At 40.8% G+C, this 19,026-nt stretch overlaps 3 protein-coding genes across 6 annotated transcripts in view; all 3 read right to left on the reverse strand.

Annotated features, from left to right (window-relative positions):
* Positions 1-313: 313 nt before the first annotated feature.
* Positions 314-2,305, reverse strand: LOC124216198 (acyl-CoA Delta-9 desaturase-like). 2 transcript variants are annotated; one of them, XM_046620439.2, is made up of 5 exons: positions 1,996-2,305; positions 1,390-1,499; positions 1,115-1,320; positions 752-937; positions 314-658 (listed from the first exon to the last, which is right to left on the reverse strand). In XM_046620439.2, exons 1-5 carry the CDS (start codon positions 2,228-2,230, stop codon positions 400-402), a joined length of 996 nt encoding a protein of 331 aa, XP_046476395.1. In that variant the 5' UTR covers positions 2,231-2,305; the 3' UTR covers positions 314-399. The 2 variants fall into 2 exon arrangements, with proteins under 2 accessions (XP_046476395.1, XP_046476394.1); XM_046620438.2 differs by having other exon boundaries at positions 1,390-1,520; positions 1,996-2,302.
* Positions 2,306-4,910: 2,605 nt separating this feature from the next.
* Positions 4,911-6,899, reverse strand: LOC124216200 (acyl-CoA Delta-9 desaturase-like). Its single transcript, XM_046620440.2, has 5 exons — positions 6,564-6,899; positions 5,982-6,112; positions 5,707-5,912; positions 5,349-5,534; positions 4,911-5,255 (listed from the first exon to the last, which is right to left on the reverse strand). The coding sequence occupies exons 1-5, from the start codon at positions 6,784-6,786 to the stop codon at positions 4,997-4,999; spliced, it is 1,005 nt and encodes a 334-aa protein (XP_046476396.1). The 5' UTR covers positions 6,787-6,899; the 3' UTR covers positions 4,911-4,996.
* A 9,756-nt stretch (positions 6,900-16,655) lies between these two features.
* Positions 16,656-19,026, reverse strand: part of LOC124216192 (SAM and SH3 domain-containing protein 1) — a 122,404-nt gene continuing 120,033 nt past the window's right edge. For all 3 annotated transcript variants that reach the window (XM_046620425.2, XM_069135456.1, XM_046620423.2), the window contains one exon: positions 16,656-18,718. In XM_046620425.2, the coding sequence (XP_046476381.1) occupies positions 17,952-18,718 (767 nt within the window). In that variant the 3' untranslated portion in view covers positions 16,656-17,951. The remainder of the gene's footprint in view (positions 18,719-19,026) is intronic.

The following is a 19,026-nucleotide window of genomic DNA, read 5'->3' on the forward strand; positions in this document are numbered from 1 at the left end:
GCAACGTATTAGGAGTTACAGCCGAAAAACGAGGAATTTCATCATTCAAACTAGACTAAATCAATCATCCTCGAAAAAGCATCTCTTCTTGTGCATAATCCAAATTGCGAGGATTCACCTTAGAATTCAACGTCATGTCATGTCGTCAGTTGGTTTCTCTTCAATGAACCAATAACCTAGTCTTATTAGTCACACAGAACGGATCCAAGGATTGCTGAAAAATGATGCAAACTACAAGACGCTGACCCAAAAGGGGAGGAAGTTTCTAGAACTTCGTATACTTGGGTGAGGTAAAGGCGATCAACTCGACTGATTCAGAATATTAAAGATTTTATTGAAATACTACAACATGTCTGATGCTAGTGATGTATTTCAGGTATCAATTGGATTATAATTGTCCTAATGAATCAGGGATGATTCGTTATATTTATCACCAATTTCTTCCATAACTTTCTGCACGAAGGCAGGTGATGCTTCTCGGAGATCATACGCCCATCCTATTTTTGAAAATGCATCAATCCATAATGTGGTGAAATTGAATCTCATGTATGGCCATTCAGAAGCCTTGTAGTCCCAGGGGAACGTGTGGTGATAATTGTGAGAGCCTTCACCGCATGCCACCAAAGAAACTATGGAGTTTTCGGCAGGATTGATCACTCTGCGAACAAATAAATTTCAACAGGTTGACTCGTTGTCTAGCCATATCTGTTCAATTCACACATGCATAGGAGATCCTTGATTACTTCCGTACCGGTTGTATGGACGATGGCCCCAAAGATGTGCGAAACTGTTGACGGACCAAATAGCATTAAGGATCAGCACATAGCGTATGAAGCATTGAGTCAAAATCGCATGCAGCAACGTTTCACCCCAAAATATAACTGGTACTGCCGTCGGAATTACGAAGCAAAACGTGATGTACAATTCGTTTTCATATCTGTGAATATTTGGTGATTTATCAGTTTTGTATTGTTATTTTTACACGCGCTCTTTCGTAAGACCTACGTCTATAGACATACATGGATCGAAATTGTTTACGTGAACTCGACTACACACTTTTTCTCTCCAACTCACGGATAGCAGAAATAATCGTCCTAATTTTGAGACTACTCACTTCTTATTGAACATGACCACTGGGTCAGCGATGATATCGCTCAAGTCGAGTTCCTTTTGTCGACGAAGGTATTCGGGATGTCTTTCAACCATAAGCCATCCAATGTGGGAGAAGAAGAAGCCTCGCTTCGCGTTGTGGGGGTCGGCATCGGTTTCGGAATATTTGTGGTGGATTCTGTGATCTCTGACCCAGTGATATATGCAGTACTGCAAAACCAATATTCAACAATTAAAGTTCACTCCATGATTAACTACACAAATCTATTCGCTACTTACCAGCCCAGCAGCGGCGTACATTAGCATCAACACGATTCGTAAGCCGAGGTTTGCCTTGTAGGCTCGGTGGCTCCAGAGACGATGAGCTCCCGCGGCTACTCCCAGTTCTCCTATGAAATAGTACATCGGGACTGCGCAAATTTGAATGGATTAGTTGAAATAATTGTAAGTGATGTTTTTCAGCCCTCAGTTTTGAGAAGTTTGTCCTAAGCAAAATGATAACTGAACTACAATTCCTGCGATTATTTTGTGCGGCTTGAAATAATCTTACTTAATGATTGACGAGTGCTGCTGACCATTATGTGTAAAATGGTATGAAATGGCAGCGCGCTCCTACAGAAGTGTTTTTCATTGTACGACATCATTATAATCGTTTTCATAACCTTAACCAATTCCACACAGGTGCTACTTTAGCTCAGGTTCAAAATTCTGACTAGATGTTTAAAAAATTATTTTGATGGTAGTTTTTTTTTGTACGTCTATATGTGGGTTTCTTGCTGAATATACGTATCTTGTAGAATTCTATATTTTACGTAGGAGAAAGAATGCAACAAAATTCCATGCACTTCATTCAGTAAAATTAATACTTCAAAATTTTGAACATACCCCATAAAACCGTTAACCATTTGATCCGCACAGCAGATAGTCCAAAAGCGTATACGCTGCAAGCGATCACAAATCCTACGTGAAATAACAGGAGGTGCAAAACGTATTGCCATATTATATTCTGTCGAATCTGGCCGGACTTAATTGGCTTAAGGTCTTCCGATTTACTGAATACTTTTTTGCGCGATTCCTCCAATACGTAATTCTCGTCGGAAAGCATCTTGATACTGTTCATTAGAATCACTATTGACAGACTAGTGAAGTGGGCCTCATGTCAGCTTGTTATATACCCGTCAGCGTACCCTCGCAAGACTACAAGTCGAGTATCTGTAGAAACGCTTTGACCTGTAGACCGGCGGAACACCGCTTATATGTGGAGCTTGCGATCAAATCTTTTCAAAAAATTGTAGAAAATTCAAATTGTGCGGAAAAAAAACAGAGTACCTTTCAAAGCGAGAACAATCATAGAAAAAATCGCACGCCAAATCTGAGAGATCAAGGGTAAAACCCAGGTCGAATTGGCGTGGAATGCCCAATGTATACTGCTTGGAGTCGTCCCGCGAACTATGCGTAGAATTTAGATAATAATACTTATTGTACATACATGCATGCTTATTGGCTACTCTTTTGAGGAAATATCACGCTCCGCTTAACTGCCCTCAAAGGTTAACGAAAATAGGATAATTGTCATTGAAGGATCCCAGTTAAAGAATCCAGTATGCTCGTTGTACACAATTGTACAAAGTCGCAACGTAAATTTGCATAGGTCATAATCGAAGGAGAAATTTGAATACCAAAGTGTCGCTGTATACGATGTGTTCTATTACGCGCAAGACTTTTTAATAAATTAATCCTTCGAACCGACGCCAGTATGACCTCTAGATTTTCCGCGGACGCCTTGTGTGACACGTGTAGCAAAACTGGATAGCGAATATTGCTTGGTAGTAATCAAGTGGTGGGGTTCATAGTACTGAAATAAGTTACCGTCAAGTGACTAGAAAGTGATGGACATCACTCTGAGCTTATGAATTATACGTGAACTTGAAAAATGTTGGATGTCAAATGTCTGTCTGTCAGTAATACTGTAAAACTTACAATAATAGTTCAATAAAGAAAAAAAGAAATCAAAATATTGCGAGTTCCGACTTAGGGATTTTTTGCGTGGACTGCCCTATTCTAAACACAGTCAGGATTGATAGGTACGCAAATTTCGCGTATGAAAACATGTTCCTCAAATACGTGAAACAATATAGTCTAGCGGCTACTAGGTGTGCGCGGCATTGGAAATTAGGTACCGATTTTTGGTACCGGTTTCGCATAGGGTAGTTTCTCTGTACCGAAATTTCAATAAATCCCGAAGCACTCACATTTCGGTTATATAGTATACAATTATAAATTACGTCTTGTAGAGAACATGCTGAGTATTCTATGATATCGATGAAGTTTATCAAATAACCCCTTCGTATTTTTGGCGATAATTTTCGGGATCTTGGAATGTGCTGGAATAAATTCTTTGTTGCACTATTCCGACGTATTTTTGCGGGAGAAAACGATTAAGCGCAGTCCCAATAGACTGCGAGCAACGTATGAAGAGTTGGCGCCGAAAAACGAGAACCTGAGTTTTCGACATTTTTCAGCCGGTGCTTTTTCCATCGTAACTTCTTTGCTGTTGATCCCAGGCTTATTTCGCTGCGTTTTCTGAGTTCCTGGGGGACTGATTAGTCGGAAAAGGGTGATACAAATCGAATTTGAGACTAAAAATTTTTTGCCGAAAAATGAAAAAAAAGCAAGGCTAACCCCTTTGCATTTTTGGCGAAAATTTTCGCGATTTTGAAAAGTGCTGGAATAAATTCTTTGATGCACTATTCCGACGTAATTTTGCAAGAGAAAACGGTTGAGCGCAGTCCCAATACCCTGCGAGCAACGTATGAAGAGTTAGAGCCGAAAAACGAGAACCCGAGTTATCGACATTTTTCAGCCGGTGCTTTTTCCATCGTAACTTCTTTGCTGTTGATCCCAGGCTCATTTCACTGCGTTTTCTGAGTTCCTGGGGGTCCGATGAGTCGGGAAAGGGTGATACAAAACGAATCTGAGACCAAAAATTTTTCGCCGAAAAATGAAAAATAAGCAAGGCTAACCCCTTTGCATTTTTGGCGAAAATTTTCGCGATTTTGAAAAGTGCTGAAACAAATTCTTTGATGCACTATTCCGACGTAATTTTGCGAGAGAAATCGATTGGGCGCAGTCCCAATGAGCTGCGATTATTCAGTGAAAAGTTACAGCCGAAAAACGAAAACCCAAGTTTTCGACATTTTTCAGCCGGTGCTTTTTCCATCGTAACTTCTTTGCTGTTGATCCCAGGCTTATTTCGTTGCGTTTTCTGAGTTCCTGGGGGTCCGACTAGTCAGGAAAGGGTGATACAAAACGAATCTGAGACCAAAAATTTTTCGCCGAAAAATGAAAAAAAAGTAAGGCTTTCCCCATCGCATTTTTGGCGAAAATCTTCGCGATTTTGGAAAGTGCCGGAACAAATTCTTTGATGCACTATTCCGACGTAATTTTGCGAGAGAAAACGGTTGAGCGCAGTCCCAATACCCTGCGAGCAACGTATTAGGAGTTACAGCCGAAAGACGAGGAATTTTATCATTCAAACCAGACTAAACCAATCATCCTCGAAAAAGCATCTCTTCTTGTGCATAATCAAAATTGCGAGGATGCACCTCAGAATTCAACGTCATGTCATGTCGTCAGTTAGTTTTTCTTCAACGAATCAATATCTTAGTCTTATTAGTCACACAGAACGGATCCAAGGATTGCTGCAAAATGATGCAAACTACAAGACGCTGACCCAAAAGGGGAGGAAGTTTCTAGAACTTCGTATACTTTGATGAGGTAAAGGCGATCAACTTGACTGATTCAGAATATTAAAGATTTTATTGAAATACTACAACATGTTTGATGCTTGTGATGTATTTCAGGTATCAATTGGATTATAATCGTCCTAATGAATCAGGGATGATTCGTTATATTTATCACCAATTTCTTCGATAACTTTCTGCACGAAGGCAGGTGATGCTTCTCGGAGATCATACGCCCATCCCATTTTTGAAAATGCATCAATGCATAATGTGGTCAAATTGAATCTCATGTATGGCCATTCAGAAGCCTTGTAGTCCCAGGGGAACGTGTGGTGATAATTGTGAGAGCCTTCACCGCCTGACACCAAAGAAACTATGGAGTTTTCGGCAGGATTGATCACTCTGCGAACAAATAAATTTCAACAGGTTGACTCGTTGTCTAGCCATATCTGTTCAATTCACACATGCATAGGAGATCCTTGATTACTTCCGTACCGGTTGTATGGACGATGGCCCCAAAGATGTGCGAAACTGTTGACGGACCAAATACCATTAAGGACCAGCACGTAGCGTATGAAGCATTGAGTCAAAATCGCATGCAGCAACGTTTCACCCCAAAATATAACTGGTACTGCCGTCGGAATTACGAAGCAAAACAAGATGTACAATTCTTTCTCATATCTGTATTGGTGATTTATTAGTTTTGTTTTGTTATTTTTATACGCGCTCTTTTGTAAGACCTACGTCTATAGACATACATGGATCGAAATTGTTTACGTGAACTCGACTACACACTTTTTCTTTCCAACTCACGGATAGCAGAAATAATCGTCCAAATTTTTAGACCACTCACTTCTTATTGAACATGACCACTGGGTCAGCGATGATATCGCTCAAGTCGAGTTCCTTTTGTCGACGAAGGTATTCGGGATGTCTTTCAACCATAAGCCATCCAATGTGGGAGAAGAAGAAGCCTCGCTTTGCGTTGTGGGGGTCGGCATCGGTTTCGGAATACTTGTGGTGGATTCTGTGATCTTTGACCCAGTAAAATATGCAGTACTGCAGAACCAATATTCAACAATTAAAGTTCACTCCATGATTAACTACAAAAAACTATTCGCTACTTACCAGCCCAGCGGCGGCGTACATTAGCATCAACGCGATTCGTAAGCCGAGGTTTGCCTTGTAGGCTCGGTGGCTCCAGAGACGATGAGCTCCCGCGGCTCCTCCCAGTCCTGCTATGAAATAGTACATCGGGACTGCGCAAATTTGAATGGATTAGTTGAAATAATTGTAAGATGTTTTTCAGCCCTCAGTTTTGAGAAGTTTGTCCTAAGCAAAATGATAACTGAACTACAATTCCTGCGATTATTTTGTGCGGCTTGAAATAATCTTACTTAATGTTTGACGAGTGCTGCTGACGATTATGTGTAAAATGGTATGAAATGGCAGCGCGCTTCTACAGAAGTGTTCTTTATCGTATGAAATTATTATAAACGTTTTCACAACCTTAACCAATTCCACACAGGTGCTACTTTAGCTCAGGTTCAAAATTCTGACTAGATGTTTAAAAAATTACTTTATTATATGTGGGTTTCTTGCTGAATATACGTATCGTGTAGAATTCTACATTTTACGTAAGAGAAAAAATGCAACAAAATTCCATGCACTTCATTCAGTAAAATTAATACTTCAAATTTTTGAACCCACCCCATAAAACCGTCAACCATTTGATCCGCACAGCAGATAGTCCAAAAGCGTATACGCTGCAAGCGAACACAAATCCTACGTGAAATAACAGGAGCTGCAAAACGTTTTTCCATATTATATTCTGTCGAATCTGGCCCGACTTAATTGGCTTCAGGTCCTCCGATTTACTGAATACTTTTTTGCGCGATTCCTCCAATACGTAATTCTCGTCGGAAAGCATCATGATACTGTTTATTAGAATCACTATTGACAGACTAGTGAAGTGGGCCTAATGTCAGCTTGTTATATACCCGTCAGCGCACCCCCGCAAGACTACAAGTCGAGTATCTGTAGAAACGCTTTGACCTGTAGACCGGCGAAACACCGCTTATATGTGGGGCCTGCGATCAAATCTTTTCTAAAAATTGTAGAAAATTCAAATTGTGTGGAAAAAAAACAGAGTACCTTTCAAAGCGAGAACAATCATAGAAAAAATCGCACGCCAAATCTGAGAGATCAAGGGTAAAACCCAGGTCGAATTGGCGTGGAATGTACAATGTATCTATAATGCTTGGAGTCGTCCCGCGAACTATGCGTAGAATTTAGATAATAATACTTATTGTACATACATGCGTGCTTATTGGCGACTCTTTCGAGGAAATATCACGCTCCGCTTAACTGCCCTCAAAGGTTAACGTAAACAGAATAATTGTCATTGAAGGATCCCAGTTAAAGAATCCAGCATGCTCGTTGCACACAATTGTACAAAGTCGGAACGTAAATTTGCATAGGTCATAATTGGAGGAGAAATTTGAATACCAAAGTGTCGCTGTATACGATGTGTTCTATTACGCGTAAGACTTTTTAATAAATTAATCCTTCGAACCGACGTCCGTATGACCTCTAGATTTTCCGCGGACGCCTTGTCTGACACGTGTAGCAAAACTGCATAGCGAACATTGCTGGGAAGTAATCAAGTGGTGGGGGGTTCATAGTACCGAAATAAGTTACCGTCAAGTGACTAGAAAGTGATGGACATCACTCTGAGCTTATGAATTATACGTGAACTTGAAAAATGTTGGATGTCAAATGTATGGCTGTCAGTAATACTGTAAAAATTACAAAAATAGTTCAATAAAGTAAAAAAGAAATCAAAATATTGCGAGTTCCGACTTAGGGATTTTACGTGGACTGCCCTATTCTAAACACAGTCAGGAATCATAGGTACGCAAATTTCGCGTATGAAAACATGTTCTTCAAATATGTGAAACAATATAGTCTAGCGGCTATATACTAGGGGTGCGCGGCATTGGAAATTAGGTACCGATTTTTGGTACGGGTTTCGCATAGGGTAGTTTCTCTGTACCGAAATTTCAATAAATCCCGAAGCACTCACATTTCGGTTATACAGTATACAATTATAAATTACGTCTTGTAGATAACATGCTGAGTATTCTATGATATCGATGAAGTTTATCAAATTACTGAAAACTCTTCTAGTCCAGAATCTAGTTCTCACGAAGATGTCAATATCAGTAATCGTAGGTAGGTCTATCTGGTGGACGCAAGGGCTACGCGCATTCAAACATCCCCGCGCATCAAGCAAAAGTTTGATCTTGCAGCCATCCGGCGTCTTTGCCAACGATCCACGTTCTTATCGAGATGCGCACCCGCTCAGGTGACATCTTACCGTGATTCCGTTTCACGTGCATCGAACCTCGACTCTCGATCCACCTCGAGTCATCCGTTATTCGTTTTTCCCACTAAAAGGCTCCGCTTTGTACCTCGCGTTTTGAATCGACTTTCCGCCCATCTGGGTGTTGGCTGCTCTGGTAGAGCATTCGTCAGCGGCTCAAACGATTTAGAGTTTTCCGTTGAAAGTGGAGAAGGCACGTCAATGGCGGAGTAATGGAGGTTGTCTCGCCTTCAACGCTTCGCTGACGAGCCTTCATTTTTTCCGATTCTTCAATTCCTTCTTCCCTCTGCCCATTACTCGCCCAAACCGAAGTTCCTCATGCTCATGAAACTTGGATTCAGCTAATGCATGTCACATTGAAATCGCTCTGTCACCGCGTTAGCGTTCGTCAAAATACACGCCCAAGAGCCTTGACGAGTAGCCGGTTATCTTCCTGGCATTACCGCTGTAGAGTCACTCAAATATCGCGTGCGGTGATCAGGAAACAAAAATCTTTCCTCCTCGCAAGGTACCGTGTAAGTTTCAAGCAGAAATTACGCCACTGAATTCAAGGATCGCCACGCTCAAGGCCTCCAAATATATGTATTAACGCGCACAAAGCCTCCGGAACAATCTTTATCTGTGCGGTTAATTGAGTTGCAGCTATGCCAATTCGCTTGCTTAGTTGAAGTTGATCCTGCGGTAGGTACTCCTCTTCGATGAGTCGAGAGGTTATCGCGGTCTGAAGTGCGAGGCGTAATCTGTTCTACACCTTCTGAAGCACCTATTAACTCATGTAGAAATTATGGCGAATCTCTCGGTGCTGTTCGGACAACCGGGTCACCGGGTCACATTAATTTTGCATCGTTCGCCAAGGAGTCGCAGGACGACTCTGGGTCAGCATCGATCTTCTTCGCCGGGTTTTAGATCGCATTCTATATCGAAATTTCGAGCCGGCAATTTTTTTCAATATTCCCATATTCGTCGCGACATTTCCTTTTCACTAATTTCATTGCTTCAATTACCTTCGTCCGCACATTGCCGTTTCTCTGGATGCAATAACATCCGGTTGGTTCTTTTTACACTTAGCGTCAAGTCCCCGGGAAGAGGAGAACGGACTAACGATTTGAGAGTTTCAGACGCGTAATAACGACCGCACCGAGCCTCCAGCTCCCAACTTGTCTCCAGACAGCCACTCGACGTTACCGAGACGAAAGGATCTCCACAACGCAGGTACTCAACGGTAATAACCTCCTCCGACCACTTCGGCGTACAATTAAAAATGTTGCGAATAAAACAGTGGGGTGACGACTCCTTGCTTTCCACAATGGCTTCGAGAGTTCATGTTGTCAACCGTTGCATTAGAGACCCTAGGGCTAAGACACGACGCATACCTGTAAAATAACAATACATGAATAAATATATTTGAAAATGAATGCGTTCATTTTGTACCTTGAAACAGCAATCCGTTTACAACACGTCTTTTACGAACTCTGACATTGTTACCAGTTTGCCAACTTACATGGTTAAGCATGCATTGCTCCAACGTATCACGGAGAAGACACGAATCTGCGATCATCAATTGCCAGGCGGTTTCATATGAAACTTATCATTCCTGGCGAAGCGGGTAATTCCAAACGGAACACTGAGCTACGTGATCCAGCTTTGCAGCCTCGCCAACTCGGGGATCGATTAGTTTGACAAATCCTCGGGCACTTTTATATATCTCGGCGGAAAGTTGGCCGTTCAGAATCCGGTTACAAATAGGTTCGTTTTATCAAGAGAATTCAATTGGCGGATATTAAAGGCGTGCTTTATCACACGTAAGCCCTGCGATTCCTGCCGAGTCTCTCAGTTTTACCCATTCAGTACTTCCTCTTCGTCCTTCGCCGTGGGTCGTTTTCAGCTGCGGTAGTCCAGCGGGCTTCATGAAATACTATAATCCTTTCAGATGTCGCCTATTTGTCAGGTCTGAGAATGAAGTTCGCGATAAAAATGACACCCCGCGCCTCATTATTCACGGAGCTCGAGTTCAACTCTCGAGTCGATGCGAAATTCAAACTTTCAACAAAGCTTACCTGCAGAATAAGAAAAAATCTATGGGTTCGCGTTGCGTTGAGTGGAATAAAGAATTAAGGAGGGGGGTAAACCGTGGACGGTCTAAGATCATACCTATTTTTAGGAGTTTTTTTTTAAAGAAAATGAAAATACTTGGATCAATTTGAATTTGAGGACTTTATTATTTATAGTTTCAATAATATTTTAGAATTTTCGCATTCAAATTAATAACAAAATGAAGGCATGGCGCTTACAAGTAGGGAATTCCTCGGTCAATTTTTATCCGTTCAACTTGAAGTTTTGACACAATCTTTAAAACTTGTTTATCGATTCGAGTTCGTGGCTAGATTTTTGAATTTTAATCCCAACATTTTTTTATACACATTTCTTTAACAATTTGTCGATCGACAAATGAAACTTTTTGTTGATTAAAACTTTTATATAATTGGAAGAACTCTAATTTGAAAAGGTGTTATTGACTCCAAAAAGTTTTTCCATTTGTTACAAGTTGGAACTATAAGAAATAAACCCCTCAAACTGAAATTGCTCCAAGTATTTTCAGTTTCTTTAAAAAATAAATCCTAAAAATAGCTATGATTTTAGACCGTCCAAGCTGTCCTCTCTCCCCCACCACCCTTTAAAAAGTAGCTCGAACACGCTGTTGGAGTACCGAGCAGCTCCTCGTGCTAATTGCACTATTTTAATTCCCAGAACAACGAGGTTGTTTGGGTAAGCCAGTGCTTGGTGAACTATCGAAAAAGGATTAGCGCAGAGGAACACCAGCCACGGCTGCCAAGTGTCTGCCCTGTACGAAGGCGAATGCCCGTCGTTGAACTACTTAGGTTATTAGGAGAATTAGACGGTAAGCCGTCTCGAGTTCCCGGTTAATTGATCCACCGCAGGTGTCCCGAGCACACTGCGATCTGTAGGAGGCAATTATCAAGAATCCTCAGGCCGTTCGAAGTTCTCGAATTAATTTCGTCGTCCAAAAGGAGTCGATTGCACTCTACGAATTTTCGTCCAACCTAGACGTGATGAAAGTGGAGCATCTTTTATATACATGTCTTGCTTACTCGCGTAACTTTCACTCTTGGGAAATGCAGCGGGACGTAGAGGTAGTCACAGTTTATTTGCCACGCGACAGGTTCCCTAGGCAAGAGGAATAGAGAGTGGGAGAGAAGCAGTCCCAGCTGTGTTAGTCAATTACATCAGCTCACCTCTCTGCATCTCTCGAATGCAAACCCGGCGGAGCGACCCCCGGCACAACCAATTACTACTGCACAAACATGCTTCCGTCCGTCACTACGGATATTCGCGCATCCCGCCTTCTCCGGCAAACGACAAGTTGGGCTCACCTAATACGCACATCTGTTGGGGTGGTTCATTTTTAACTTTTCTTTTTTACTTAAAGTGCCGCTCGAGAAATTTGTGACGGACACTGAAAAAAAAAAACCGACGCAAAACATGGACGAGGTAGGAAAATATTTAGAGGTAGCTACCAATTATTGTAATATTTGTTATTTAGTTTCATGCGGCATCTTACTAGCTTATATTGTATGTATTAGGTTGTTTTTTCGTATCGTGATCCAATTAATCATTGTTCATAAAAATCAGTGCTGACAACGAAATGAGGGCATCAAGGTGATGCGATAGTCCTATTACGGTAGTAAAGACTGTTATTCAGATTTCTTCGAGATGATTAACCTTTCGGATAAAAGACGAGAACTGCCAAATGCAGGATTGTTGGGCGTAGTTTGCTGTTGATTGGTGTAAACTAATACATACGAGTCCGTAAGGTGTGCACATAAAAATAAATAAAAAATATAACTATAATTGGTAGCGACCTATAAATATTTCCCTACCTCTTCCAGGTTTTACAGCAACTTTTTTTTTTAGTATTGGATACAAATTTTACGAGTGACCCCTAAAAAGAAGTAGAAAAATTAACTACCCCAATATCTATAGACATGAGATACCCACTGTGCGTTGGCTGGAGAGAGAAATTTCCGCGCGATACTCTGCACCAAGGCTTTGAAAAGTTTTCGACCACTCAGTCACCTCGTGTTTTGCGAATGTTTGCTCTCGGTTGTTTGCCAAATTATCGAACCGGTATGCTGCGGTTCGTGCCACTCTTGACACTGCAAACATAATTCGTTATTAACATAGAGTACACACATTTGTCAATAATTGATTAACCTTTGCAGCATAGTTTGCTGCACCGTACGGTTTGATCGTAATAAATCAGAAGCCGACGCGGAAGTGACCGGAAAATTCTTTTTGCAAATTTTTAATACATAGCTTCACTAACCAGCCATATTTTTTCCTGCATAACTAATTTACGATCAGCAGCGAGTGCAGTCATAATAATTTTGTACCATTTCAAGTGCAGGGGGATTAATTACGGCTGTTATTTCATCTCTAATTAAAATTCGTCGACGCGGCGCGGAGGTGAATTATATACGTGCAATCCCTGGGAAATAAAACGACTTTAAAGCATCAGTACGAATTAAACTTCATGCGGTACTAATTAGCCTGCTTTGTGATTCACGCGTGCAACGTTCGCCTGCATGAAGCAAACAGACCGACACCTTTAGTTTCATTGCAAGACTCACGGATTGACACAAAACCTTACCTACCTTGTACCTCCTTTTCTTGTATGCCGATACATTTCACTGTCGTTCCGTGTGACTAAAAAGCGACACAATTTCCGCCACCTTCTTGGTTTTCGTTTCAAAAAACGGTACGAAAAATCGTCGGAAATTGACAAGGAGAAGATCTGTCTTCCGGGCTGATCGTCTTCGGCAGCCGAAATCTCTGCAAGTGCGAAAACCGGATCTGAAAAACGCGCAAGCGTGGCCTCGTAAGTAGTCCAGTCACGTTTCGCTGAACAACGAGTCGCCGTGCGTTGGTGGGATTTTGGGATTCCGGATAATCAGATTTGGAATTTAGGGTCACGCGACTTTGCGGCCTGCCGCGAATCCCTCCACGCGGTAAATGGCGAACGGATGACCCGCCACCGATTCCTTTTTGACGCAGTGTCCGTCCATCCAGGGTCCATGGGCGGCATTCATCCACGCGATAATTCAGGCGAATCGATCCGTCTATTCCTATCTAACTTCTGCGAATGGATTCCTGTGTGCAAAAGACCGCAACGGCGGAAAAATATTTCGGGTTCCGGGTGTACACGAGTCGTGAAGTAAGCGGAAGCTTCTGCTGTACATGATAAAAAAGGAAAGGGAGGCGAGCCTTCTTCCGTCTCTTTTCTCTCCACCGCGTTTAGGCGTAGAGTGTTTGCTCGGTGGGGGAGCTTAGCGAAACGTGACACTGGTTTCGCGGGGATTCGAGGACCCGTTCGGGATGAAGGATAAAGGCTGGATGCTCGTCCCTCGCCCCGTCGCGTCGGGAGGAAGACCACGGTTAACCACAGTTGGAAACTTGCTAGGATTAAGCACACCGAAATGTCATTTGTTGTAACGAAGTTTCCGGCTAATGACTGGGCTCCGCTCGGGCAAACGAGCAGCGCTGCTTCCGCCTTCGTTGTAACTTTCTCGGCTCCGAAACTCGTTTCCCAATCTGGTAAAAAAATTGATCGAGAATGGGGGAACGAGGGATCTTGCGCGTGGGTACCAAGCGACGGGGAATCATCGTCTCATTTTCCCGATTCACACTCTTTCTCGTCATTTATTTATATACTATTCACAGTCAATAATAAATTATTAAACAATTATATCGTCGAAATAATAAACAAAATAACCAATCGGCGAAGAGTCGGTGGTAAATGTATATACATACACATTATCATATTTCTGTATATCATAATATATGTACATATGTGTATCATATCCCCTGGACCGCCCCTTCCTATGATAAAAATAACAATAATAATAATCATTGATGAATGAACGAAAGGTTACTTTCAATATACAAAATTTTTTGTTGATAACAGTGGATATTTGTTGGGATTGAGGGTCGCTAGTTTCTATTTTATTAGACTTTTCTTTTTCTTCGTCACCTCTTATTTACAATTATTATTATTACTATTATTACTATTATTATTATTATTATTATTATTATTATTATTGTTATTAATATCATTATTATTAATATCATTATTAATATTTTTATTAATATTATTATTAATGTTAGTATTACTATTACTATTATTATTATTACGCATATTATTATTATTGTTGTTGTTGTTGTTGTTGTTGTTGTTATCTCTCATTAATCGACTAGAGGACTAATCGTATCGTGTATAATGAAATTTTTGTGTCAGGCAATTACTGTATATCGATTTTATCATATTACGAATAATTATTATTTATCTGCAATATAATATCATATACGTGATAATTCAGAACAGACTTGCAGCCTCTTTTTAGGAATAGATTCTCATTATTCTCTCGTTTCACTTTAATTCTATTAGAATTTCGTCACTAATCATAATTGAATTATATTTTGTTACCTTAAAGTTTAATTGTTGTTGTTTTCTTTTTTTTTCTTTTTTCAGCTGACGTTCAGCTGGGTAATTTATTTGGTGAGTAAAGGATGTCAGAAAACAAAAAGACAAACATTAGTTGAAGAAAAATTAAACGTAAAGGTAACAAAATGTAATCAAATCTTATACATGTATGTCATATCAATTGATTTAACCCACACAAATGAAATTTACACTTAACGCCGAGAGCTGATAAAAATCACTGTTGTGTCTATTATTAGTAATATAATTTTTCTAAACTTGTTATGTTCGTTACCATTTCATCCATTCTAACTTCATTCCGATTCCACTCTTTCTCTCGCACGTTTAATTCTACATAAGCTATATATGTCTGTATATGTAATAACTTGACGGAACGGATAATAATCTACAGTGACTGTGTTGCGAGTCCTTATACCTCTATATCATATATACGTATATGTATATGTATACGATTAGATATGTATGTACATATGTACATGCAGATCCGCGTTGCAGGCATGAATAAAAGTTTTCCATTACACACGGTATGCGTACGCGTGTATACGTACATTTTCGTAATTCAACGGGTGAATATGATTTACTCGCTTCACCGATCGCTTTCCTGTTCGCACCCCTCGTAGGTGGTGCAACGGTCTCGTAACTTTGTTTTAATTTCCACTCGTTTTTGTTTATCATTTGAAATCGTTGACACATTATTTATTCACTTTTTCACTTATTATAATCTGTATTGAATATGTTTGCTTGTTTTATTTTCTGTTGTTGGTTAATTTTTTTGTTTGTTTGTTTTTTTCTGCGAAAAAGTGTTTTTCACCGATTTCGCGTACCACCGAGATCCGACGTGGAATTATTGCTAAACCTGCGTGCGTATAATATTATGTAAAATGTAATTGCGATGCTGAAAAAAGATTAATGTCACGGTAACGCGTGTTCTGTACATTTATAATACGTTTAGCAAAACGTTCGGGACGTAAAGTTGGACTTTAATCAATTGTGAAAACAATTGCCGTACAGCAGGTGTAATTTCACCAATAACGCTCTGTTCTACCTATCGGACTTCCTACATATGTAAAAGGTTCCTTTGAAAAACTTCTGGCAGTGTTAAAATAGGCAATGGTTTTGAAAATGATGATTCGCTAATCATACCAGTTCCCGTTATTTCAAACTAAAAAAAAAATTAAAAAAAAAAAGAAATATATATATATATATATGTGTGTAATTTATCGACGGAAGAAATCGACAAATTGTACACGGAAATGAGGTTTAAAATAGGTAAAAAAAAAAAGAAGAAGAAGAAAAAGTAATTCATTTACAATTTAAATTCAATGTTGCCACAGTTAAAAAGCATAATGATGATAATTTCTACGAAAGATTGCGAATAGAATTGGGATGAGCATGCAGCTTACTTTATTTCTTATATTTATTTCTACGTAAAGTGTGTTCATTGATTTTCAGTTTAATAGCACGGGATTTTCAGATCCACGCGCTCGTCTATGAAGAATGATAAACGCAAAATACTAATAACGATGATGAGGAAACGGAAGATAAGTTTTTAACAATAATTTACACATGCGCGCACAAGCACAGAGGGAGAGAGTTCGGACAGTGTCGTATACCTTTGTATGAATCAAGTACATATTGTAGGTATACATCATATATCTGTGATTAACACACCATTCCGAGTCCTCTCTTCAACTTTCTAACTCTCATTCTCTCTCTACAAATGTGATATTTATCTATCATTTACACTATACAAAGATATACAGGGGATCCAACGTGATTACGGTTATTATCGTTATTCATATTATCATTCATCGCTTAATAAGTATGTAATTATCTCGTATTAAGTTTTGGCAAGGGTATTATGTATGTAATGTATGCATGTATGTACATACGTACGTGCATACATGTTTTTTTTTTTTTTTCTTAATACAAAACATTTTCCAAATTGATATTAAAAATTATACAATATTTACAACGAAATATCGCAGTTCTTACGTCATTTGAATTCAACCTTGTTAATCTTTTGAAGCTCCAAAATACCCTTCTTCGATCATCATCAGTATTAATAATACATTCAAGTATATATATATATATACATTTACTAAAATCGCGAATTCGCGATAGATCGTCAATATACCTACGTAGTCGTAGTTTTAACGAACAGAGTATCTAAGGTATATCACTTATTATATGTAATTTCATATTTTGATGGGGGATTGTCGGTCGTTGATTATACCACGTACAACTACTATTAAAGACTGAGACCTCGCTCAAAATTGTTCCGATTTTTTATCAGAAATTTTTTTTACGTTGTTTCTCTCTTCCGCCCGAGTTTCCGTTCACTTTTTTTCTTCGTTCTCTCTCCCTCTCTCACGCTCCGTTCGCAACGAAGCAGTGAAAATACCGATACCGAAAGCCGAACCAATCTCGATTGAACCAGTGAAACCGGCAACAGTGATAGAGGAGCTATCCAATTTACGCACGCACAGCTGCAGTTATTACCGGTTAGAGATAATGGTCAGATTTAATTGGAATTAACTCGCGGCCAGACTCTTGACGAGGCGGATGATGAAACGCGTCGCTGCGGGTCTTCGAATAAAAATACTCGAACTGGTCGTGCTTGTAATAAGCTGAAAGGAGTGATTGGCCAACAACAAAGATCGGCAGGTAATTACTAATTGGGAGCTCTGCTTCGAAATCATTCTCTGTCCTCCGGTTCGTCGTTTAAATTCTTTCAAATATTTACCGCTTCAATTTTCTACCCGGTATTTGGTTGACGTATGCATCAGAAGATACGAATTAGCTCGCTTGGAATCAAAAATCCAATTCAATTGAAAAAGATTGCTTCTACCTCTATAAACAGATCGAGTCGACGCTACCTCGAACGAATTTTCAGGCCTGCCTGGCGGCAGTGAAAACGTAAGTAAGACAAGTGTACCAGTTATTGACACATTTAGCCCCAATAATTGACTCTTTTATTTTCCAAAATTATAAATCCACGGGACCAATTTCTAGAGGGTTAGACTGTGTAATGTTATTTTTTTGTAATTTTACAATTAAGGATGAAAGAGATATGGCAAATAAAAAAAGAAAACGGTCAATAATTGGGACAGGATGAATAACCGGTAGACTTACCTTGAGCGAGAATTAGGAAAATATAAGAGGCGTGTAAGTAACTGGCGAGTGAACGAGGAGTTCACCGGTACCCGGGTGTCTCGCCGTGTTGACTCTTGCCGGCGGATCCTTGGGAGGTCGGCGAGCCGCGGTTGAAGTTGCTGAAGGTCTTCGTCGGGGATTCGGTGACCGCCGTGGCGGCTAGGGCCTTGTCCCTGGGGGGCGGCGCCGAGCTCAAGCTGGACGAGCTGACCCCCGAGTCACTCGACTTTTCGCTCAAGCAGCCACGCTGTCCGAGGCTTGCCGATGCGTTTCCGCTCTCGCATCCGAGTCCGAGGTCCGAGCTTCCCCCCACGACGTACTTGACCATGCTCAGCTTGTGGCTGCCCTCGCACGAGTCCTCGATCACGACGCTGGGATCGGCGAAGTTCGGGGGGCAGTTGGCACGCTTCGCGACGAACCTGACGTTGCCGCCCCTCAGAACCGGCCGCTCGAACTGACCGTGAGCGCCCCCGACTCCGGCCCCCCCGGGGCTGCTCCCCGAGACGGGGATGTTGGGCAGGAAGTTGTCGCTCTTCGCTTCGATTATGCCCCCCGCGATATCGCCGCCCTTGACCTGCGGCCCGGCGTTCAGGTCGAGATTGTTCTCACGGGAGAGCTTCTTGCTCTCGGGACTCTCCGACGTCCCTCGACGATTCGAGTTCTTGTGGGCGTCGTAGCAGCCGGAATCCCGCGGGAACTGTCGACGGCTGAACGGCGAACAGTGTCCGGAAGTCTGACCCGAGCTTAACGCCAGTCGGGTCATGTCGTCCCCTTCGGAACTGGACGCCAGGTCCCCTTCGCTTCCGGCTTGAAAATGAATCGCAAAAGCGACATCGCGTTATTACGACTGTACGGTGCACCCTGGTGGAAATTTCTAACACTACGAATTTCAACTGAAATTCGAACATTTCGTATTATTTCTTCCAAAATTGTAAATATGCGTAGTTTTTCGTAGAGAATTGTTAATTACCGTTGGAAATTTTAGTATATTGGAGATTTTTTTTACCGAAAAAAGACAAATTTTTATGAAAATCTACAAGTTTGTACCTGAAACTATGGATATTTACAAAATTGTACGAAATGTCCCAATTTTCAATTTCAACAGGGTAGAGACG

The sequence above is a fragment of the Neodiprion pinetum genome, chromosome 4 (genome assembly GCF_021155775.2).
Source record: "Neodiprion pinetum isolate iyNeoPine1 chromosome 4, iyNeoPine1.2, whole genome shotgun sequence".
Lineage (NCBI taxonomy): Eukaryota > Metazoa > Arthropoda > Insecta > Hymenoptera > Diprionidae > Neodiprion > Neodiprion pinetum.

Coding starts and splice junctions, on each gene's coding strand:
- LOC124216198 (XM_046620438.2), bottom strand. CDS start 2,230: ATGAACAGTATCAAGATGCTTTCCGACGAGAATTACGTATTGGAGGAA. Junction 1,321..1,389: donor TGTACGCCGCTGCTGGGCTG/GTAAGTAGCGAA, acceptor TTGGTTTTGCAG/TACTGCATATATCACTGGGT. Junction 938..1,114: donor GTGGTCATGTTCAATAAGAA/GTGAGTAGTCTC, acceptor AAATATTCACAG/ATATGAAAACGAATTGTACA.
- LOC124216200 (XM_046620440.2), bottom strand. CDS start 6,786: ATGATGCTTTCCGACGAGAATTACGTATTGGAGGAATCGCGCAAAAAA. Junction 6,113..6,563: donor ATGGTTGACGGTTTTATGGG/GTGGGTTCAAAA, acceptor AAATTTGCGCAG/TCCCGATGTACTATTTCATA. Junction 5,913..5,981: donor TGTACGCCGCCGCTGGGCTG/GTAAGTAGCGAA, acceptor TTGGTTCTGCAG/TACTGCATATTTTACTGGGT.